Here is a 25,045-nt window from a genome sequence, read left to right on the forward strand (position 1 = left end):
GTTTTATACGCATCACACCAAGTGGAAGTTTTAGAATTGGGGTGATCTATAGGCCTCCAGGGCAATCTGAGGAATATGACAACAAGATGGTGGATGAAATTACCCAAATGGCAGTAAAGGGAGATATTGTGGTTATGGGTGATTTCAACATGCCTGATGTTGACTGGAATATCCCCAGTGCCCTTACATGCAAAAGTAAGAATATAGTAGAGGCCTTTACAGGAGCAGCTCTGGCACAGCTGGTTAAGACACCAACTAGAGGGGAGAATATTCTAGATTTAGTTTTTACGAATGGGAATTGGGTTTCAGATGTCAAGGTGGGAGAAAATTTAGGTTGCAGTGATATTTGTGGTTTGATGTAAAAACTCATTGTGAGCAATCCTATAATGCAACCAAAGTATTGGATTTCAGAAAAACAAATTTTAATGCAATGGGGGAATATTTAGATAATGAATTAAAGGGGAGGGATAAAATGGCAGGAGCGAGCACCCAGTGGACTGTATTTAAAAAGGCCATCTTAAAAGCCACTGGACTGTATGTAAGACAAATAACTAAAGGTAAAAGGAAGAAGAAACCGCTATGGTTTAGCAATGATGTAAGGACTATAGTCAATGAAAAAAAGGCTGCCTATAGGAGGTATAAAGAGTCTGGAAGTATAGCTGATAGGGAGGTGTATAAAATGAGACAGAAGGAGGCGAAACAGATAATATATGCTGCTAAAGCCTCAAAAGAGGAAGAAATTGCCAAATCTCTAAAGAAGGGGGATAAAACCTTCTTCAGATATATTAGTGATAAGAAGAAGAAAAACTGCAGCATCACGAAGCTTAGTACCGGGAAAAATACATGCATTAATGGGAATAAGGAGATCGCTGACCATTTCAATAGCTACTTCTGTTCAGTTTTCTCAAAAGACACCTTACAAAATAATACTATAGAGGGATATAGCATTGCCTCCAACTGTACGGATTCAGCTCCAGTGATCTTAGAAGCCGATGTCTTAGAAGAACTTGAACGATTAAAGATAAATAAGGCAATGGGTCCAGATGGCATCCACCCCAGAGTTCTTAAAGAACTCAGATCTGTCATTGCTACCCCCCTGACTGATTTGTTTAACCAATCCTTGTTAACAGGAGATGTTCCTGAGGATTGGAGAATGGCAAGTGTTGTGCCTATCAACAAGAAGGGCAGTAGAGAAGAAGCTGGTAACTACAGGCCAGTTAGCTTGACATCAGTTGTCGTTAAAATGATGGAGACTCTACTGAAAAAGAGGATAAATCAGCACCTAAAAAACAATAAATTATTGGACCCAAATCAGCATGGCTTTACTGAAGGCAAATCATGTCAGACTAATCTCATTGATTTCTTTGACTATGTCACAAAGGTGTTGGATGAAGGTGGTGCCGTGGATATTGCCTACCTGGACTTCAGCAAAGCCTTTGATACGGTTCCACATAAAGAGCTGATAGATAAATTAGTGAAGATTGGACTTAATCCCTGGATAGTTCAATGGATTTGCAGCTGGCTGAAGCATAGACACCAGAGGGTTGTTGTGAATGGCGAGTATTCTGAGCAGAGTCAGGTTACAAGTGGTGTGCCACAAGGGTCTGTTCTGGGTCCTATTCTTTTTAATATGTTTGTGAGTGACATAGGGGAAGGTCTGGTAGGGAAGGTTTGCCTATTTGCCGATGACTCTAAAGTGTGCAATAGGGTTGATATTCCTGGAGGCGTCGGCAATATGGTAAATGATTTAGCTTTACTAGATAAATGGTCAAAGCAATGGAAACTGCAGTTTAATGTTTCCAAATGTAAAATAATGCACTTGGGGAAAAGGAATCCTCAATCTGACTATTGTATTGGCAGTTCTGTGTTAGCAAATACTTCAAAAGAAAAGGATTTAGGCGTAGTGATTTCTGACAGTCTCAAAATGGGTGAACAGTGCAGTCAGGCAGTAGGGAAAGCAAGTAGGATGCTTGGCTGCATAGCTAGAGGTATAACAAGCAGGAAGAGGGAGATTATGATCCCGCTATATAGAATGCTGGTGAGACCACATTTGGAATACTGTGTTCAGTTCTGGAGACCTCACCTACAAAAAGATATTGACAAATTTGAATGGGTCCAAAGACGGGCTACAAGAATGGTGGAAGGTCTTAAGTATAAAACGTAACAGGAAAGACTTAATGAACTCAATCTGTATAGTCTGGAGGATAGAAGGAAAAGGGGGGACATGATCGAAACATTTAAATATATTAAAGGGTTAAATAAGGTCCAGGAGGGAAGTGTTTTTAATAGGAAAGTGAACACAAGAACAAGGGGACACAATCTGAGGTTAGTTGGGGGAAAGATCAAAAGCAACATGAGAAAATATTATTTTACTGAAAGAGTAGTAGATCCTTGGAACAAACTTCCAGCAGACGTAGTAGATAAATCCACAGTAACTGAATTTAAACATGCCTGGGATAAACATATATCCATCCTAAGATAAAATACAGAAAATAGTATAAGGGCAGACTAGATGGACCATGGGGTCTTTTTCTGCCGTCAGACTTCTATGTTTCTATGTTTCTATGTTTTAAAAAGTGTTGGTGTGATAGTTTTGTTTTTAGAAAAATATCATCAGAATATAGAATGAACAAGTTAGCAATGGACAACAGTAGTAGTTGCAAATATTTTTAGCCAAGAAGGCTTCAAGAGTTGTAAACCTAATCCTACGTAGCTTCTGCTCTGGCAATCTCTCACTACTTACCAGAGCTTACAAAACTTTCGCCAGACCCATCCTCGAATACAGTTCATCTGTTTGGAACCCATATCGCATCTCAGACATTAACACCCTTGAAAATGTCCAGAGATTCTTCACCAGAAGAGCCCTTCACTCCTCCACTCGAAACAGAATACCCTACGAGACTAGACTTTCAATCCTGGGCCTAGAAAGCTTAGAACTAAGAGGCCTTAAACAAGATTGCTCACAAGATCATATGCTGCAACGTCCTGCCTGTCGGCGACTACTTCAGCTTCAACCACAACACAAGAGCACACAACAGATTTAAACTTAATAGTAACCGCTCCAAACTTGACTGTAAAAAATATGACTTCAGTAACCGAGTTGTCGAAACATGTAACTCATTACCAGACTCCATAGTGTCATCCCCAAACCCCCAACACTTTACCCTTAGATTATCCACGGTTGACTTATCCAGATTCCTAAGAGGTCAGTACAAGTACAAGTGCACTAGAGTGCCTTCCGTCCCCTGTCCTATTGCTCTCCTATATCTCCTATACCTTTCTTCTATTCCTATATCTCTTCTTCTATTCTTTCATTGATATGTTTTATTCTTATATCTTCTCTTCTATTCTTTCTTAGATATATTTTACTATGAGTATATCCTCTATAACCTTCATTATGTATTTTACTATGTGTATACCCACTAAAACCCTCATTGTGTATTGGATGGAATCAATCAATCAATAAAATAAAATAAAGTATTGCTAATGCACACACATATATGGATGAGAGTTGTATTGGAAAGGCAATAATGATTCAAGTAGATTACCTTTTTAAAAAAATATACAGTCAAAGGCCAATTATGAATCTTGGAATCATCTGTGCAATGAAGCAACAGAGTCATGTATTAAGATAAATTTATTTTTTTTGCAAAAACTGGAAGGAAATCACATTTCAGTTTTCTTAACTATTTTTTGCATTTTACCAGGTACAACTGAAGCACAACACAATCATACCGCTGTAGAAGAAAGCCCTGCTGACTATACCAGCATTCATCCTGGAGCTTCTGGAGCTACCATGCAACCACCTTCTGAAAAACCTTCCCCCAAAAGGGAAGATCGAAGACAGATCTAAAATTATCCAATAGGGCAAAATCTAGTAATGGCTTCTTAAGTAGTGGGTAAACCACAACCTCCTTAAAATGCTGAGGCACAGCTCCCTCCCACGGTGAAGCATTAATGATTGCCTGAACTGACCCATATATCACTTCCCCAGAAGCTTTCACAAGCCAGGAGGATCATGGATTTAAACCACAGGCATGTGTGCGCATACTCCCTAGAATCACTTTTTCAAGAGCAAAAGGGCCAGTTGCACTAAATGAGGTAGTTGCTGATCAAGGGCTACTTGTATAACTGTACTGCTACACCTATGTTTAAGGATAGCAATCCTCTGAATTTGGGAAAGTGTGAACATGAGAGTAATTTTCTCTTTGAGGATTCATGTCACTGTGATGAATATGTGCAGTATAGCAACTACAAAAATCATTACTGTGATACTCCCACAAAATTGATTTTCCATTGCAGTTGTAACTCACTTATTAACCCAAACCTCAAGAAAAATACAGTATATCTCTTGATAGAAGCAGTATATAATCAACTATTTTTTCTTATTGTGATGTAAACAATACAAATATTCTTTACTTGCTGATGTTTTTGCAGCTTCACTAGACTACCAAAGCATTTTTTAACTAATTTCATGATTATTTGATTTAGTTCTATTCCATTTATGTAGCTATATCCAGCAGTGAGCTAGTAGCCGGAACGCTAAATTGTGCTCGCCACCGCAGCTCGTAAATGCTTGCGGAGCCAGCGCGATTTTGCTTCTGCACCTGCGGAGGTAGAAAAACCGTGCACGGAGCCACAGGTGCGCCTGTGTATCAACATGCGTGGAAGGTAAAAACCTCACCAAAACACGGGCATGTCTGTCCTGTGGCTCCATGCACAATTTTACTACCTCCACAGGTACAGAAGCAAAACCGCACTGGCCCTGCAAGCACTTATGAGTCGCGGCAGTGAGCACAATTTAGCGTTCCGGGTAGTATCCCACCGCTGCCTGTATCCTACAACAAACAGGCAACCAGGATAATTTAAAAAACTAGTTTTCCATATTTTTTAAAGCCAATCATAAGAAAATAAAATAATATATTGTATTATAAATATATCATAAATGATAAAACTATGACATTTGTAATACAGAGAGAGAGAGAGAGAGAGAGAGAGAGAGAGAGACAGAGACAGACAGACAGACAGACAGACAGACAGAAAGACAGAGTATATTATATATTTCATTTATATTACATGAAAACCAAGTACGCTGTAGGAGGGAAATTGCATTAGTTAGGCAAAGCAATATTCTCCTCCCTACTTTACCTTCCTTGAACTGAACAATAAATGTCAGTTCAGCCATAAATATTTTGAAGACCAAAGAATCTTGGTGAGGTTGGGAAAAGATGTTAGGTGATGAGTAAGTTTTATATAAGATAAAGCCATAAAAATAACTCATAGAAAGTAACTACATTTATATAATACTGGCTTTGTCTTCTCAAATGTACTATTGATTATCTCATAGAATTCATCAATCATATTTATATCCATTCATACTGGAAAATTTTAAATTTAACTCTATAATTGTTGCATTCCATCCCTTTTAGGGTTTTCCTTTCATGCCCCTGGTACAATAAAATACTGTACATTTTTGTTTTTAAAAAAGTGTGTGATTGGTTCCCCTTATCAAAGAACTTTATGAAGAAATTTCTCCAAGGATAATTTTACTAATTACTATATAAAGCCACAGATGTGATGGATAATTTTACTAGAAAAAAAATTAACATGGTTTTCAACTTTTTCTTCTCTCTTCTCTTCTCCCCTTCTCTCTCTCTTCCCCTCCTCTCCTTTCTTCTCTCCTCCCCCTCACATTTTTCTGTCTGTCTGTTGCTCTGTCCATCCATCTATCCATCCATGCATCCATCCATCCATCTGCGTGACACTGAGAAGTCTAAAAAGACAAAGAGGAGTATGCTTTCCCCATCTCATCCTGAGAAAGTTTTTCTACAAAAGCCATGAATACTATTTTTATCCTCTCACTGGGCCCAAATTCTGATTGGAAAGAACCCAGATAATCTCCTCTAGAATTTTTAGTAGCTGATTCCCTAGCATATTCTCAACAAATTCATGAAAGAGAAAAGTTGCAAACCGGGTAAAAATGATAATAAACCACCATTTCACAAAGGACTTCTATAAGAAACAGAAGATCACTGCCAGTTTCAAAACAGGAGGTATTGCATTTTCCCTCAAAGAAGTGCTAATTATTTTTCAGATCCACCATCCACATCCCACAGGAACCAAGAAGGGAATGCACAAGGGTACAGCTAGCAGAATTCAAACGGCCAAATCACTTTATTAGGTTACACAATTTTTTTTTTAAAGGATCAACTTGCTTAGGAAAATCATGGGAACAGATTAGGGAGCACAAGCAAAAACATTGTGTACAGTGCATACAGTGGTACAATCATTAGTTCACTCTGTTGCTGGATACTGTGCACCTGTGTGACAAAGAAGTTGTCATACCAAAAAGAATGGTGTTTATCTTAATGACGAAAAGTGAATAATAACTGCAACTCTCAAAAATACACTCCTCTCATGGCTGCAACACGGCCTCTCCTGATCTCAGGGGACAACAGCAGATATTCAAAAATGGAATAAGATAAACAGGCCTTTGATTCCTAGAGATCAACTGATGCATAAAATATTAGATTCTCTATCTCGCATCAGGTTTAAGTCTAGGAAACCAATTTAGGATAGCATTGTGCCCATTGTCCCTTTCTTACTGTTCTATTGTCCAAATTTACCTGTACCTACTTTGCTTATGTTTAGACCAATGCCTACTATCTTGTACATGTTTTTGACAAACAAACAAATAAATACCATAGCTTTATGATCTAGATGAAGAATGACAATCAAAGTGGAGACCCTTAATAATCCTAACTAAAAAGATCATGTAGATCTAACAAAAAATACTTCCAGGAATGAAGGTTTTTTTAAAAAAAACCTTGGCCTGCTTTTCTCTCTCTCTCTCTCTCTTACTTCAGCTTATCATTTGCTGTACCAATTTCTTCTTTTTAAGAAGAGTCTTATCTATTTTTCTCAAGGGCCAAACCAGCATCCTCAGAATGAAGGTTGTTGTTAAAGGTGATATTGCTAATTTAGCCTTAGTTTCAACACATTATTTATTAAGCCAAAGCTTGAACTTTGGAATGAGTTTTTAACTGGGAGTAATATTAGATTTTAGATGTTTCTGAGTACAATGGGTAATGTGTTGATAAATAGCTAGAGCTTCTTAAATATTCTTCATAACCAGTGAAGGGCTACCAAATTTTTTACCACCACACTGTGGGCATGGCTTATGTAGGATATCCTGCATTTTCTTTCAACATCTTTCAGTGCAAATTGGGTGCTCTGGAGTGGAGCTCCATTTTCACTACCTCACTGTGTCCCCCCCACCCCATCCAGACAGCAATCCACCCCTGTTCATAACCCTCAAAGATAATTTAAAATGGGATCCTTTGGATACACTAAAAAGCTGTGAGGTTGTTCCCATAGGCTTGCTAGTCCACTTAATTTGAGAATTGGATACTCAAGCAATCTCACTCATGCTTTGTGGTCTTGTCTGTATACCAAATGTCAACATCAAAAAGTGGGATATGATTACATCAGAATAGAGAACTATCCTTTCATTGGAAGGCAAATTTAAGGATATTACTCTGTAATCAATTACACTGGTACCCTCACCTATCAAAAAAAAAAAAAAACCCCCAGAAGCTAGAGTTTTCATGACTTGCATATTTATTGGCATATCTTGTTATGGATGATATCACTGCTATAAGAGTTGTAATGGTTACCAATTGGCTTATGGATATAATTTAAGGTGCTATTTGTTATCTTTAAAGTCCAATATGGCAAAGAGCAGTTTACGGCCCCCTGCTCCTGTGCCTATCCAATAAGATAAGGTTGTACCTTGAAAGTCCCTATGTCAATAAAGTGTCATCTGGGTCTGTGTTATTTTCTGTTACGTTGATCATTTTAATCTTTTTATGATAATTGGTAATATAAGCCACTTAGAGACCATTTATGATCGAAGTAGCCTATAAACTTGAGTAAACCAAATAAACAAATAAATGAGATTTCTGTCTCCTAATCACCAAGAACCAAATCATGATAGGTCAAATTTAATAGCTAAAAGCAATAATCTCTACCCCCTTTTTAAATTATGTTATCCTTAGAATAATAAACAAAGACAAACTATCTTGGTTGACAAAAATGATATTTTCATTTATAAAATATAAAATGAATAATAAGACAAAAGAACATGAGAGAAATATACTGTTGGATATATGTATTTCAGTTTTACTTTCTGACACTAATTGGTAGTAGTAATAATAATAATAAAAACCCAAGATGTTAAACATAACACATTTTTATCATACCTGGTGCTGATCCCGTAATGCATCTTCAGCTCTTCTTTTATGATCATAGAAGTCCATAAGTTGATTTTTGTCATTTAGATAGCATATCTGGAGCATCTGATATTCTCGTGCTAAGCGTAGGTTTTCATCTAGTACATTATCCAGGGAAATCTAAGGAGAGTTATTCTAGTTTGCCATTACAAACAATTTTTAAATGTTACTACATATATATTTATAAGTAAAGTCATATATTACATGTGTTAGTTATACATCATGTTTATATTATAAATGGAAACGTCATACTGTATAGAGTGGTACCTCTACCTAAGAACGCCTCTACTTATGAACTTTTCTAGATAAGAACCAGGTGTTCAAGATTTTTTTGCCTCTTCTCAAGAACCATTTTCTACTTACAAACCCGAGCCTCTGAAACTGTAACCGGAAAAGGCGGGGAGAAGCCTCCATAGGGCCTCTCTAGGAATCTCATGGGAGGAAACAGGGCCGGAAAAGGTGGGGAGAAGCCTCCATGGGGCCTCTCTAAGAATCTCCTGGGAGGAAACAGGGCCTCCACCCTCCCTGTGGTTTCCGCAATCGCACCCATTATTTGCTTTTACATTGATTCCTATGGGAAAAATTGCTTCTTCTTACAAACTTTTCTACTTAAGAACCAGGTCATGGAACGAATTAAGTTCATAAGTATAGGTACCACTGTATATTGCTTTATACCTCTAATCAATAATATGTAAAAACAACAATATCAACCACCTTGTTGGAACCTTGTTGGGTTAACAGAATCCAACATAATTCTTCTACTGAAAAATGGCTGTGAAAATACAACTAAACTAGATATAAAATTCCTCAGGAATGAAGTTTTGTAATTGGTGCTGATATATTCTACAATACTCTTCTAATCCTTGCTGATTTATGAAATATGTTTAATAACATTAAGACCCAAGTCATAAGGGAAAAAAGCACAACCCAGAGACTTTAATTATATTAATCAAAATGTAAGACTAGGTGCAGGAATTTATAGCTTAAACTTAACCAAGAACATCAAAAGCCAACATTTAGACTCCATAAGAAAATGTATTATTTTATTTTATTTATTCTTATTTAATTAAAATGCATACAATACAATAATAAAAACAACAGCGATAAAACTGAAAACAGAAAGAAGACACAACTGCATCTTCTTGATGCAACCCACTGTCTCATGTTGCCCTGACCTCCCCTATCCCAGAGACTTTGGGAAGAGTCAGGATTCTTTGGTAGAATAGAAGACTCGCCAAGAGACTCTCTTAGAAAGTGCAATACTTCAGTTAGTCTGGTCATTATTGCTTGAAAAGATAATGTAGACTATGATTGTGAAATTGTTCTTGAATGTAAATTGTATGAGGCTATGAAACCATCAGGAAATTTTTATTTACAATGTGATACTGTGAATCAATTGTTATTTCTTATCACTTAATAGATATAAAGTCATTTCACGGAATGTAAATAATTGTTCAATGACCTTTATAATTTTTTGTGGGACTGAGGGTTTTTTGGGAGGATTTATGTTGTCCAAATGTTAGGCGTGAAAAAAGAAGACACTTCTTGTCTGATATAAGAAACTTTGACAATTATTAAGTGATAGCGGGGAAATCGCTGAGGAAAAAAACAAACCCTAACCTGATTATCTCCTTTCCTTTCTGCTATCAGTTTCACTCAGACAAACCACTGTTTCAAAATTAACCAACGGTGATGAGAATGTTGTCCAATATATGAAGTAGCAGGTCGATAGCTATTTACCTACAGATATAAGCCAGGGGTCCCCAAACATGGCAACTTTAAGACTTGAGGACTTCAACTCCCAGAATTCTGGGAGTTAAAGTTCTCAAGTCTTAAAATTGCCACGTTTGAAGACCTTGAGTATAAGCAGTAGTTTGACATTTGATACAATGAGCTCCCAGCTCTCAAGGAATAAATATATTCATTTAAAATCAAGATGATTATGCTGAAGGAGTAAGAGAAAAGACTTTCAATGGAACTCTTCCTTCAGCTGTCAATATACAATAACTCTGATAGCAGGAGGACATCATTTTCGGAATAATGAAAATGTTCTCGCAGGAGGGATCCAATCCTTGAGAGATGAAGGTATATTCTTTCATTTTGAGCATGGATGACTTTAGACATGACACATGCATACTTTTCTGGGTGACTTGCCAATCTGAAGCAAAAGCATTAAGATAACTTTTACAGAAATGCAATATTTTCCAAATACAAGCCCTACTAGACAAAGCTTAAAAGTGTGGGTAATACCAGTGGAATCTGGGATATGTTCTGCCTGACTGGCTCGGCAATGCGTAATAGTCCAATGAAAAGAAATCAAACACACACGTGCTCTGCTAGTCAGCAAACTTGTATTAGATAAACAAAAATAGCTTACTCAAAAAACAGTTCTTAATGTCCGAAAACAATGCAAGGCTTACTTCAGCCACATACAAAAAACACAGGGAAAAACAAACAAAGAACCTGGAATGAGCAAAGACGTTTCAGGAGTCCTTTTGAATCTTTGAAGCAAACAGCAGGTCCCAGAGTTTTCACCTCCCACTTGTCTGAAAAAGCTGGGTTGAAAACTCCAACGGCACAGAAACTTCGAAGCAGGAACCACAAAACAACACAGATAAACAGCCACAGTTTGCCTTGGCCCTTGTTCCCTTTTTATCCCTTTAGCCCTCATTAAGGGAACCACACCCAGCCCAGGTGCTCCTATAATGATTTGTAATACTCCTTAAAGCGATCCCTTCTTTGCATAGCTCTTTGGCTACGTAGATCAATATATTGATCTGCAGATGAACTCAGGGAGGAAAGACTGTCTGAGGGACTGCAGGCCAAATCCCCTGGGCTGTCTGCTGAATCCTCCTGGCTGTCTGCCACATCTTCCTGGCTGCAGCCAGGCTTTCACATTCACTTTGTGCCGCGTCTCTCCCATCTGTGGGAGCAAGGGCTGGCCCAGGCCCAAACACAACAGGATAGATGAATGGAGAGAGGCAAGGGTAGGTTAGAATGATGAAATATTGTGGCATTGTAACATAATTCCCACCTTTTTTTCTTTGTGCTGATGAAATGTCACTGTATAAGAGAGTGATGTCAAATAGAGGGGATTAGACTGATTACTGAGGAACTTTTGAGGACAAATGTTTATGTATATATTTATGTACATATTTGAAATAAAAACTATTTTTTAAAGGACAAAACAAAGAAACCAGAATGGAATTAGGCTGCTGGTTTTTGGTATTAGGCAAGGGCCAGAACTGCTTTCAAGCTGATTCTTGAAAGAAAGCCAACAGAGGAGAAACAGCATAGATATTTTTAGAAAATACAATAAGAGATAGGGTTAATGTTGATAGTGGGATTAATGAATAATCGGTTTATTTATTTATTTTATTTATTTATTGGATTTGTATGCCGCCCCTCTACGACATAACATACCAACATAACAAATACATCTAAAAATCCAATTAATATAGTTTTAAAAGTCTTAAAAAGCTCTTATATAATTTAAAAACATTCATTACCATTCACTCAACAAAACATACTACTTCCAGGTCAGTTTAGAAAGCCTATGAGAAAGGTTCTTGTCAGTAATAACAGAAAAGGGGCCTGATACCCTATTTCAAAGAAGAGCCAATATTAGCACTAATATTTATATGCTACCTTGCCAATGTTAGCATTTTCCAAGAATAGCAGAATTAGAGTGTTTGGCTACAAATGAGAACACAAGTATAATGGGTATAACAGAAACAGGGTCTACCAGAAAGAATAAGTAGAAAACAGTCATTCTTGATAAACTTTATAGGAAGGACATGGAAGGGTATAGTGAGGAAAGTGATGCTCTTCGTATCACATAGGATATAAAATCTAATGTACTAGAAAGTATTGGAACACTGGATTCCTCCACAGAATCACTATGGATGGCAATATCTAATATAAACTAGATTTAAGGATATGCTATTGCCCACCTGATCAAAATGCAGAAGGTGAAAGAAATCATGGAGGCGTGCAAAGGAGAAAGGTATTGTTAATAATGTAGGACTTCAGATATTCTCACATAGGCTAGGTACATTCAAGTTTAGGCTATGACAAAGAAACAAAATCTCTAAGTAGCCTAACTGAATATGTTTTAGAACGTAAAGAGATCAATTCTTAATTTAATCGTAAATGGTGACATTGATCTGATGTAACATATAGGTGATGTGTAATTAATAAGAATTTTAAAAATAATGCTATGACATTTGGCATAAGGAAAAAAATTGAAAATGAAAAGCTGACAAAGAAAGAATAAAAATAAGGACCAAATCTGTTTATAATACTTATAAGTAGTATTAATTATTTATATTTACAATATAATATGGGGAATGTTTAAAACCAAAGGACTCAAGCAATTTCTAAATAAGAAGTGGCTAGGAAGATTTAGCTGAGAATAAAGATTAATGGGCCATCACAGTATATAAAACAATGCATGCTATGACCAAAACAAAGGAGCAAAGTTTTGGTCCCTCTCAAATATCAGGAAAATGGTCATCAAACAATGGAAGATTTAAATCAACAGAGGAAAAATTTATTCATAAAGAACATAATTAATTGTGGAATACATTACAGATGAGATGCTTTAAAAATAAACTCAATAAATAAATAATGGTCTTATGAGATTTGCATCCATATAAATATGATAGACAGACAGACATAAAATCAATGGAAGAGAAGCTTATCAGGGGTTAATAGCCTTGGAAATTCCATATTAACTTGAGGTTGAAGGTAGCTTGCTTTCAAAAACGGTGACATAGGGTATGTCTCCACCTTCTGTTTGATAATACTTCAAGGCTATATACTTGATAACTGTGAGAAACAAAATACTGGTGAGCCCTGGACTGCTGGTCTTGTATTCATATTCTGGATGATTATTACTTAGATCAGAAAAAGTACATTTGAATGATACATGCAGCTCCTTTGGAAACAATATTAGCAGTTTAAATCATGAATATTACCTAAATTATCAGTATGAACATGCTTGGATTGCCAACTCCTGTTACATGAAGATTATATAGGTAAAGTTTCGTTTGTTTCATTTAAAGATTAATAACATGTTGCTTTTGTGACAAAAACTGTGTTAAACTATGAAATATATATTTATGGTGTACCAAATTAAATATTATTTGAATACTTGAATTATGATGAAGGCATACTATAATAAAATCTTAGTATAGCGATTCACCAAAGTTGTACAGATAGGCTTTCTGGAACGTTATTTTTCAATTTCAACTAATATGGTGACAAATGATACCTTTTTTGTTTTTACAGAAAACAATTCTGATGAAAAGCTTATTTGTTTAAGCTGTTTCCTAGAATACCCAGATCAACTGAATATCCAAGGAGTGCTCCCTTTATGTTTTATTTTGTAAAATGATATAAAACATAAAAAATAATTAGAACCTCAAAATATTACTCTCCTAAAATTCTTTAATGTTTTAAGCACTGTTGACAGAATTTCTGATTCAACAAGCCTAGTCTTTTCTTTTTCTCTATTTTACTGACAACTTATTTTGTTTGATTGAACAATTCAGTAGCAATGGACATGGCTGACACCCAGTGGTCTTTCAGGTAAGATTTAAATACACACACACCCTCAAACAGAGTCATATAATACCTTCAATTTCATACTTGAAAATTGACAAAATTTAAAATATTTTAAACAAGATAATGTTTTCTAGATGTAATGTTTTTTGTGAACTTTCTCTCTTTCTCTCTCTCTCTCTCTCTTTCTCATACACACATACTGATTGACATTTCTCATATTATAAACCTCCAACTGGAGGTTTTTCAACTTACCCTAAAAGGGTTTGGCGCCTCTTAAAGTCCAGGCTAGTAGTTTAGAGATGCTTCTTGTAGAATAATTGCACTAGAACTGCAGATTATCTTGGTAGCACAAAGAATGCTTTATCAAATTTGGTTCACATAATAAATTTAATTCTGTCAGGATACAGATAACCTTTCTGAAATAATATCGTAGCATCTTCCCATTTGGTTAGAATTTTGTAAGATAACCTAAATTTAGATTTATGATGTGGGTATTGTTTCGGGATATATTTTATTTATTCAGTTTGCACAATGGTGAAACTTTTAATCTATTTAATGTTTACTTTAAGTGTTTTATGTTTAAAATTATTTAAATTTAAGTTGAGAGGACAAAGAAATGTTGAATTTAAGATATTTTGCATTATTTCAACAGGAAGAATGTTTAGATAGTACACTGAGACAGGTGACAGATTAAGCCTCCATCTTTCACTAATCTACACTAAGGCAGCTGCTACCAGTCGTATTTCCCGACTGCCTCAGGATGGCATGATCACCTGTACATAGAATGTCACTTCTGCAAGCTGGGACCAAAAGCTTAATCTGAAGAAAGATTTGCAGAAGGGGTGGGGGGGTCTTAGGCATAGTTCCCTCTAAGCTGAGCAGTGAGCAATCGCTCACTTAAAAATCATCATCAACTCAGAGTTTTCCAAACCTGCCCAGAAGCCGAGAGGGAAAGAGTGAGAGGGAAGGAGAGAGAGAGGAAGAGAGAAAGAGAGAGAAACAGATAGAAAAAAGAGAGGAAGGAAAAGAGAAAGAAAAAGAATGGGAGTAAGGAAGAGAGAAAGAAAATCAAAATCTAGTTTGAAACTAGCTCAACTATTTAAGTGGCCCTATTATGAGCTCACTGTTATAGACACACAGTATTTATTTGTTTGTTTGTTTGTTTGTTTGTTTGTTTATTTATTTATTTATTTATTTATTTATTTATTTATTTATTTATTTATTATTTCTGTGCCACCCAGTCCTGAAGGGACTGCCGCTCAGACACTATACTTTTCCGCTCACCCCCCCAAAAAAATTAGAGGGAACACTGGTCTTAGGCAGTAAGATGATACTCAGAACTCTTCTACCATTTGAATTCTTGCTGCAGCAAATGTTGCACAGGCAAGTAGCAGATGTGACTTCCCAAAAATATCAATGAGAACAGTGTCTTAACTTTAGGGGTCTTTCACTAAATGAGATGTTGTGAACCAAATTGCTGTTGGTGACATCTTCTGCTGCCTGGATGACAATTAAGCACAAAATAAATAATAAATTAAAAATCTTATTCTCAGAAAGCATGCCTCAGAACTAGGTAACCATCCTTATTATTTCTATTGCAAAAACAGAAAAGAAGAGAAAAGAAAAGATGAGGGAAGGCAATGAAGATAATTTCATGGTCTTATTTAAACAACTCTCAACAATATTAATCTCATAGCAGGTTGAATGAGAAAAACCTCCCTAATATCACTTATATCACATGCTGTAGCATTTCCACATTATACACACACACACACACACACACACACACAAATTCACCTTTTATCTTTGTTTGGTTCTACATTCACAGTCCAGAAAACATGAATTGAAAAAAGGAAAAGAAAATGGATCCAGGAAACTACAAACCTATTAGCTTGACATCAACACCTGGAAAGATTCTGGAAAAGATAATCAAGCAACAATTCTGCAAACACCTAGAGGCCAATAAAGTCATCATAACCAGAAACGAACATGTGTTTGTCAAAAACAAATCATACGACAAATCTTGACAAAGTGACTAAATTAGTGGGCCACTTGTGGATATAATTTTCTTGGATTTCAGTAAGTCATTTGATAAAGATGACCCACAACCTTTTACTCGATAAGATAGAAAAGTGTGGATAAGTCAGCATCACCACCAGATGGGTTTGTTTGTTTATCAAACAAGTATAGGATAGTAGTAGATTGTATAAATGTAATAACATAAGTAAGAAATAATTATGAAAGAGGACAATAGGACAGTAGGACAGGGACTGTAGGCACGATGGTGTGCTTATGCATGCCCCTTACAGACCTCTTAGGAATGGGGTGAGGTTGACGGTAGACAGTCTAAGGTTCAAATTTTAGGGCTTGGGGAAGAAACCACAGTCAGGTAGTGCATTCCAGGCATTGATCACTCTATTGCTAAAGTCGTATTTTCTGCAGTCGAGTTTGGAGCGGTTTAAACTTAGTTTGCATCTGTTATGTGCTCATGTATCAAGATCCAATCTAGCCAATTTCAGGGCGAGTGGAGTGCGCTACAGCTGATTTTAAGAAAGAGTGTATCAGGTAAGTACAACGCCCTTTTTCCATAGAAGGTGGAGCTAACCTCCAAGGATGGGACATACCAAAGTATTTGGTCACGTGGGTGGGCTATCTAAAGTTGGCTGGCGCTCTAACCATCCTGTACTACCTCCTGCAATCCTCTTTGTCCAAATGCTGCCTCCTCTGAGGCAAAAGCATCCAGTTTGTAGTGGCGGATAAATGGTGTCAGGGATAACTAGGTGACTGCCTGACATACCTCCTTGATGGACACCCTGGTATTCCAAGCTGCCATGGTAGCAGCACTAGGCATCAACTGGGTGGTTATTCTGTTGGGTCAAAGTAATGATAGACCACAGGCTCTGGAAATAATCACCTGAATCCAACGTCCCACCGTGGAGAAGGATACCTTTTGTTCCATGGAGGCTGGCTGGAATGAGACAAACAATGCCCAGTTCTATGGAAGGTCAATGTCCATTGTAGGGTGTAGTGTGCGTCTCACATCTTGAAGGTGCCACTGCTGTTCAATGTTATCATCATCATCATCATCATCATCATTATTTATTAGATTTGTATACTGCCCCTCTCCAAAGACTCCGAAGTCATTAATGGGGCAAGAATAAAAACCGGGTAAGATTATCTCTTGTGTCCTATGGAAAAGAGAGTTTGGCAGAAAGGTTGGGTCTAGCCTCAGTACCACCTTATTGTGGTGAAAGATACAAAGATCAGGTTTACACAATTACCTACTTTTGAGGCATGCTTTCTGAGAATAAGATTTGTAACTGGCTCACCATCCGCACTCAACATGTAATCCTTAATGGAACTGTATTTACATGGAAAGAAGTATGCAGGGGGTACTTCAAGGCTCTGTCTTAGACCCAGTACTCTTTGATATCTTCCTTAATAATTTAGACATGGTGGTAAAAGGGAAACTCATCAAGTTTTCAGATACCATCAAGCTGGCTGGAATAGGCAATACTCCAGAAAGTAGGCTCAAGATACAGAATATACAGAAGGGTCTTGACCGACTTGAAACATATGAAGAAGGGTTGCAGAATTGGATATGTTGAGTTTAATTAAAAGGACTACTAGAGACATGATAGAAGTGTTTCAATACTTAAGGGTTGCCACAAAGAGGTGGTCAACCTATTCTCCAAAGCACTTGAAGGCAGGACAAGAAGCAATGGTTGGAAACTAATCAGGGAGAGAACCAATATAGATCTAAGGAGAAATTTCCTGACAGTTAGAACACTTAATCAGTGGAATGACTTGCCCCCAGAAGTTGTGGGTGTTCTAAAACTAGAGGTCTTTAAGAAAAGATTGGAAAACCATTTGTCTGAAATGATATATGACTTGCTGCTTGAGTAGAAGGTTGAACTAAAAGACCTCTAAGGTCCCTTCCAACTCTGTTATTCTGTTGTGTATTCTGTGATACATTCTGAATCAAAATTTCTAATTTTTATACAATGCATTTAAGGAAACAAAATCCCATTCTTTACCCTCTGTTACCAAGGAGTAACGTATTTTAACTAAACCATCTTGATTACAAGCTTCTAAAAGAGTTGAAAGAAATGCACAAGGCAAATATTTTGTTAACAACAAACTAGGATCTTACTTATAACAGTACTTCTGCTGTTATATCCACTATTTAAAATCCCATGCTGATTAAATTCTGCTTTCCTAAAGACAATTCTGTTATCTGGACTCAGTGAAACTGCAAGGTGAAACAGTGGATGGCCAGCAAAGTTGCTCCTAGTAGGAGGTCTCTCCTTATGAAACGCTCTATTTCCAACATTATGGTGCCTGCATTTTAACAACATTACAATTAAATTAACAATCTAACTATTTGTGCAGACCTCTGCACAGATAAAGAAGAGTCACCCAGAAGTAACAGAGCATAAACGTGGCTTAGTACTTTTTTAGAAAACAAAATAACTTTTCATCTACCCATCCTGTTTCCTACTCGGAAAGGGTACATCTGTTCATTTCTGTTCTATCCAGTTGTTATCCAGTGTTAATTTATATATTTATATATTTTCTGGGCATGCTTTGCTTTGTATGTATTTTGAACACAATCTGATCTTATATAATGCTTTCACATATTGGTATCCATTACTATATATAATCTTGTACATGCTTTTTTGTCTAATGTAGAAATAAAGGCCATGTGCAACAAACTGCCTATCTTAAACGGACCTCTCATACCTACATTATCTCACTCAGTTCACATAGCCAGAATGATATAAGACCCTATCTCTGGCTGGTACATGATCTCTTCAACAGGATGTTCTTAAGGATTGGCAAGGAGAATTCACCAATAAAATGCTGTCACTTTCTTCTATCTTTTGCTGCTTGGAAAACTGTATAAAAAGCAATAAATACTGCGAAGGCAGTCAGACATCTTAGCATCCTGCAATGACTTGTCTCTAACTCCATCAGTCTCATACATGCATTTTTATATGTTTGGAGAATAGTATTCGTACATTAAAAAAAAGTAAAGTTCAAAACAGTTAGGTCTTCTGGATTGTGTATTAATTTGTAAAGGGGCAATATGTTATGTTTGTATCCAAATCCAAATGAGTAACTTTCTCTTTCATTCCTACTATGCAAGGTTATTGATTTTATTTTGGCTGCCCCAAGACCTTTAGCATCTCTTCCTTGAATTTATGCATGTCTAAAATCAAAAGGGATTACCTTTATTTTAGCACATTTTTAGATAGATGACTCTGTAGTCTAATAAACTGAGGACATTGCACACTTATTCTGCCTTCCTTTCTTAATGGATTTTTGTGGCAACAAAACAGATGGATGAAGCAGTGGGTAAACACAGGAGGGTTACAAATAGAAGGTGATGTAAAATTAGATGTAGAATTAAAGCATGTCTAGAAAAAGCTTGTTTATTTGGCTCAATTATATTTGATAGACCAAAGAAGATAATCTGTTTTTATTCATCTTTTTTGAAAACACATCAATACAAGATTTTCTGTAAGTGTTACAAAGCCTACGCTAATATTTTTAATCATCAATTTTAAATATATTTAATGATGTAAATATAATTTTTGTCAGCCTCTATACTGCCTGCTTGCTTAAGCAGCCATAGAAACTATTGTGGTTGGCTCTGGGCCAGCTCCTGCTCCAAGGACTGTGGGGTTTGGTTTGGGAGAATCCTCACGTTATCAGAGACCGGTTTTACTGCCAACAGCTTCGGACAGTGAAGCTTCTGTGTCAAGGGAAGATTCTGGAAGGGAAAATTCTGAGAGTGAAGCAGGATCGGATGATGGGGTAGTTACAGACAGCCCATTAGCTATTACCCCATTAGTGAGTCATCATCATCGTCATTAGACTCGGAAGAAGAGGGATGCATAGATGCTCGCAGGCGCAGGTTTATGACAAGGAGGGAACAACTGCGCAAGTATTATAAAAAATAAGGGAGAACACCTGGGCAATTAGGCTAATGGGGCTGCTGATAAATTGCCAGCGTGGTTGAGAGCATGCGTGGGAAATTATCCGTTTGGTGAGAGAGAAGTGTGGTTTTCTTTTGAACTGCTTCAGGATTTACAAGGACTTTTTTTGAACAATTCACAGTTAAGTACAGCGTGAGGATGCTTGAAGGGGGGTGGCTGTGACGTCTTCACAACTGCCTTTTATATGCTCTGCTTTTGGTTTTGGTTTTTCACAGCATTCCAGGCTCGTGGTTTGTGGGAGAGCACTTAGGGCTGATTTAAAGTGTGTACCATATTTTCTTGTTGATAAACTGACTCTTTGTTTACTTTACAACTGTGTGTGTTTGAATTTATACTTTGGACTTAATTGGGACTCGTAATGTGAAGCCCGGCATAACAGAAACAGGGGAAGGAGGGACGTTAGGTATTTGGGAGGGGGAAAAGCTATGCTGGAGATGTCTCTTCTTGGATCTGATTAGGGGCTAGAGAGGAAAGTTCTCATCATGTATGGGCAGGCTGGTTGGACATGTTTACAGCCTACTCAAGGTCAACAGTTTCAGCAGACCAGATGTGGTAGCCCAACCCAACTGTCTCTAACAGTTCTTGTCTAGTAAAAGTACTCTTCTCTATCATCATGGAGTGGGGTTTTTTCTTTCTTGGATTTTGAATGGAAGCACACCTGACAATCTTTCCAATTTCATTTAGCAACTCAGGATTCTTGAAGTCCTTAACATTTATGCTTATTTTTGATTTTAAAAATTTACAAAATTATGGAATGTAAGGAAGATCAGTTGTAACCATCCATCATTATGCTTCCATTGAAAAAAGTACTCAAAATCTAATACAGATATGAAGGATATCTTTTTCATCATTAATTCACCTGTTGTAAAAATAGATAAACAACAAGAAACTTCATGCCTTCTCTATTCCCAAAATTATACTTGCATGTTTTTCACCTACTTTGGCAGAATGTAGAACTGCAGTTCTAAGAAAGGTGTGTCCAGTTCATATGCTCAGTTCATATCATATGTTCATAGGCTTTTTATGAAAATGATTTTTGGAAGCATGCACATATCAGTTTTTAAAGTATTTTTCTTCTAGGACATTTGCTGTATCAGCAGAATCTGATAAAAGACTTTAAAATCAGAAACATCCAGTGCCTGAAGTGTTCTGCTGGCGTGTCCCAACAGCCCGTAATTACAGGGTAATTAGTCCAAAAAGACACACACCACATGATAGAAGGAAAACCAAAAGTCTTTATCAACATAAAAGTAGAAAAAACTCCCTTTTTAAATGTCAAAGGGATTTTCTGGTACATACAAGGCACAGGTTAAATGCAATCCAATTTCTCACCCAGTAATTGGGAAATTGAGTCCAATTCCAAAGTCCAGAAAGTCCACACACAATCTTGAACAGGGAAACAGCAGAACCCTGATCTTGACGAAGCTATGAATCAGATAAACTTCCACAAGGTTAAATCAGCACACTGCTCTTTTTATCAGTAGCACTAATTACAGCAGCCCCACCCAACCACAGGTGGCCTCACTTATCTCCTGTAATAATCCTTCAGTTGTTCTTTCCTATGCATCACTTTACACATGTGTGGGTCTGTCATACATTCTTGTTCAGAATCCAGGGATGATAAGGATGATTAATCTCCTCCTGGGCTGTCTGCCAAACTCCCCTCTTCCCTGCTACTCACGCTTCCTTCGTCAGAGGAGCCTTCGTCAGGAGATTCTATCAGGAGCAAAACAGGCCTGTGGCATGTGCATGTTCCCCCCATTTCCACCTCCACATTCCTTGGGGCAGGAGCTGTGCCAGAGCCAACCACAACATGAAGTATGGCAAAATATGACATAAAGGTCTTCCAAAGGAGAATTTTCCAATACTTCTGCAATCACATTGAGGTGCTAGAATTTACGAAGAACATTTTCTCTAAAAGTGGATACTTCTGAAAATTACATTTATCAACTGCAAATATGTCCAAATTCTGGAAAAACTTATACTTTAGAACCCTGGTTCCCAACATGGGGCCCATGCACCACGGGGGGGGGGGCAATTTCATTTTTAATGGGGACAATTGGAACCTTGTTAAACCTAGTTAACGGCCTTTTAGGCTTTCTCCGCGTTAGTACTTCACTTTTTGAATAATAAGAATTATATATCATGGGGGTGGGGGAGACCTCAGGATGGCCTAAAAAAGGTTGGGAACCGCTGCTTTAGAAGTTCTTCTATTATTAAGATTTATCAAGTGCGAGAGAGTTCAAACATTCAGTTTATTGTGATGTGATCTAAACTTTTCAAAATTATTTTTAGAATCCAAAATACAGCTACACTTAACTAAGGTAATTGGGACCAGCAACTTTGTAACTAAGTGACATGGTCATAAAGCCTGATGCCATGATTTATGACAGCAATTGCAATATTTCTAGTTACCATTGTTAGGCAAATCCCACATGGTCAAAGTATCCAGTGTTCATATAACATGACAACCCCTCATAACTTTGAGTGGTCATTGAATGAGTAGACACTGAACAAGGTTACCTGCAATCTGAAAATTTATTTATATGTGGATTTGCATGCTACTTTCTCAAAGGATTCCCAATGGCCTTATTTAAAAGTAAATCAGAGCACAAACATCACATAGTCAGACCAATCTTTATGTCAAAGTTTTCTGGAATTCCACCCATTCAGAAAGGAACAGGACCACAGAAGAATAATGACAGTACTTCAATTCCACCCTTGCACATTAATGGTATCAAAGGGTGCTACGAAATCAAGTAAGCGTAGAAGTGGTGTACTTGCTCAATCTAAGTCCTACTAAGTCATCCACAAGAGTGAGTAACAAGATGTTCATTCCACATTTGCACATGAAGGAATATGGAGATCTTGCTTCTCTGTCTATTGCTCCACAATCTTTTAAATAATTCTACAGGGGCTGGTAACTGCCTATAGTGGTTGGGTAGGAATAGCCTCTTGGTGTGGCAACCATATCCATTGCCTCTTTTTAGGTTAGCATTGTCATCCCACTTATTTAAGTATGCCAAAGTAGAAAATGTTTTCTTTTGAGGTTGCATTGGCATAGCTATTGGTGCAAAGCTTTTATGAGCTGCTGCAACTCCTTTTCTTGAAGGTCTCTCCATGCATCCTGGACTTGGTAGAAAACTATGCTGGCATGAAATTTGGTGCAAACCATTAATGTCCTTTTATTGCCTCTGATTCACCTGAGTTCCTTCCAAAGTAAAGGAAGGTAAAGCCTAAGAGGTTTTATATCCCTTGAAGTAGCCTTTGGACAGTGTCAGAACCATGAGGATGAGATGAAGGCAGTATCATGGCATGCAGTGGAAAAAAGATTTTGACAGGGTACATTTGTAATGCATTTACTTGAATTTAGAGGCTGCTCAATCTGAGACAATGCCATGTGGTTTGCATAGTTAAAACAGAAAGAAAAATCAGGAGAAATCCTGAAACACCCCGAAGAAACACACAGTGCCAAAAATGCCCACTGGGGGGGTGGGGGGGGGTATGAGGAACAAACAAACAACCAACCATCCCAAGAAAAACTGAACAAGAGATTTATCCCAAGCCTGGGTGTGAAGCCAAGCTTTCAATAACTTTTGGAACATCATCAGATTGGGAGCTGTACTGATCTCCAGGAATATGTTGTTTGGAGGTAAGATACCAATGGTGAAAGGCCCTAAGACATCAGTACTGATTCAGTTGTAAAATATTAAACCTGTTATCTATTTTTATGTAAGCAAGTCCTACTGAATCCAATGAGAACTTGATTAAAAATATATAGGGGTTTTCTATTTGATGTCATAAATGTTTCTTTTACATCTTAGGTTTCAAGATTAAACATATTAGTAGTGAAGTGAACACTCTGGCATTTAGCATGCTCTGAATCCTTAATCTACAGCATTGAGAAAATATGGATAGAAAAAATGAAGATAAATATAGTAGATACATAACTTGGTGTACATAAATATACTTAAATTAAAGATATTGTTATGAAATATGAAATGTGACATTGAAAACTGTAGCTAGTTATCATCTGAACTTTGTAAATACTATTCAGTCACACTTCCTCTCAAAGAAGTTTAGTTAACAAAAAAAGAAACAGTGTCTCTTATCTTCTAAAGGAAGTACCTATTCCTTTGAAATTTGGCAAAACATTGCAGATATCGTAGCACACAGCAAGATACATAACTTGGTGTACAAAAATATACTTAAATTAAAGATATTGTTATGAAATATGAAGCTATGAGTCTGTGCTTAAAAATGAAGAGAGAACCATGGTTCATATTACCCTGACAATTATATTCTACATCAACCATCTTTTAATTATAATTTTACCTTCCTTTCAGTTAATGGAAAATGGGTATTTATTATCCTGGGGCAAAGCAGAATTTTATAAAACAAAAGGTAGAAAGAAATGGAAATTCAACAGTTTTTTTTTTTAAAAAATCAGTGAATAAATTACAAAACTGTCCATTTGTCTGCCCCTTTTAATCTTACTGTCGTATTCAAACTATTGGGCATGTAACTGAATATCTCAACTGTACCTGAAGAAATAATGGAGCGTGTCTCTGCAGTAAAACAGAACGGCACTAAACTGATGAGTTTAACCCAGCAGAAAGAGCGGCTGTAAACATGACAAATGCCTGCTATTGATTTCAGGTTTAATTACTCTGTGCAGCACTGACAAAGCCCATCAGATGTTGTTGTGAAGTGTAAATGGAACAAACTACACTTCACTGCCCATAGGAAACTGATGGTGTCTGCAGTTTGCATTGTTTACTTTATCCTCCGTAAACTTCAGCCTTGATCAAATTAACAAGTGCTACTAACCTCCAACAAACTACAATGCACTATGGTTTTACAGCAACAGCCTTGGAACAATAGTTGCGCAGCATTTCATTGATAACAAATGTCTAGCTAATAAGAACATGATGGCAGCTGGTCTTTAATGTCCAGTACTCCTGTCCTATTATCACCTGCAGGATGAGAAAGGTGTTCTTAAACTAAGTTCATGATGAAGCAAAAAAAGAAAATTATACAGTGCAGCTGATAAGGCCATTTAAAATATGTTTTCCTCCTTAATTGGTTGAAGTGAAAATATTACCATTATGTGCTGAAACTGTAATTTTTGATTACAGTTTTTCTCTTAAGATAAATTGCTTAGGGTGGCATATCTGTTATTAT

At 37.0% G+C, this 25,045-nt stretch overlaps 1 protein-coding gene and 1 long non-coding RNA gene across 7 annotated transcripts in view; one reads left to right on the forward strand and one right to left on the reverse strand.

Annotated features, from left to right (window-relative positions):
- CCDC178 (coiled-coil domain containing 178) overlaps nucleotides 1–25,045 on the reverse strand; it is a 166,339-nt gene that overhangs the window by 44,997 nt on the left and 96,297 nt on the right. For 5 of the 6 annotated variants that reach the window (XM_070747714.1, XM_070747710.1, XM_070747709.1 and 2 more), the window contains one exon: nucleotides 8,262–8,411. The exons of the other annotated variant lie outside the window; for it this stretch is intronic. In XM_070747714.1, coding sequence (XP_070603815.1) covers nucleotides 8,262–8,411 — 150 coding nt within the window. The remainder of the gene's footprint in view (nucleotides 1–8,261; nucleotides 8,412–25,045) is intronic. 6 annotated transcript variants of the gene reach the window in all.
- Nucleotides 13,205–15,815, forward strand: LOC139165915 (uncharacterized). Its single transcript, XR_011558838.1, has 3 exons — nucleotides 13,205–13,330; nucleotides 13,847–13,883; nucleotides 15,688–15,815. It is a non-coding gene; the product is annotated as an uncharacterized lncRNA (long non-coding RNA).

The sequence above is a fragment of the Erythrolamprus reginae genome, chromosome 3, assembly GCF_031021105.1.
Source record: "Erythrolamprus reginae isolate rEryReg1 chromosome 3, rEryReg1.hap1, whole genome shotgun sequence".
NCBI classification, from domain to species: Eukaryota; Metazoa; Chordata; class Lepidosauria; order Squamata; family Dipsadidae; genus Erythrolamprus; species Erythrolamprus reginae.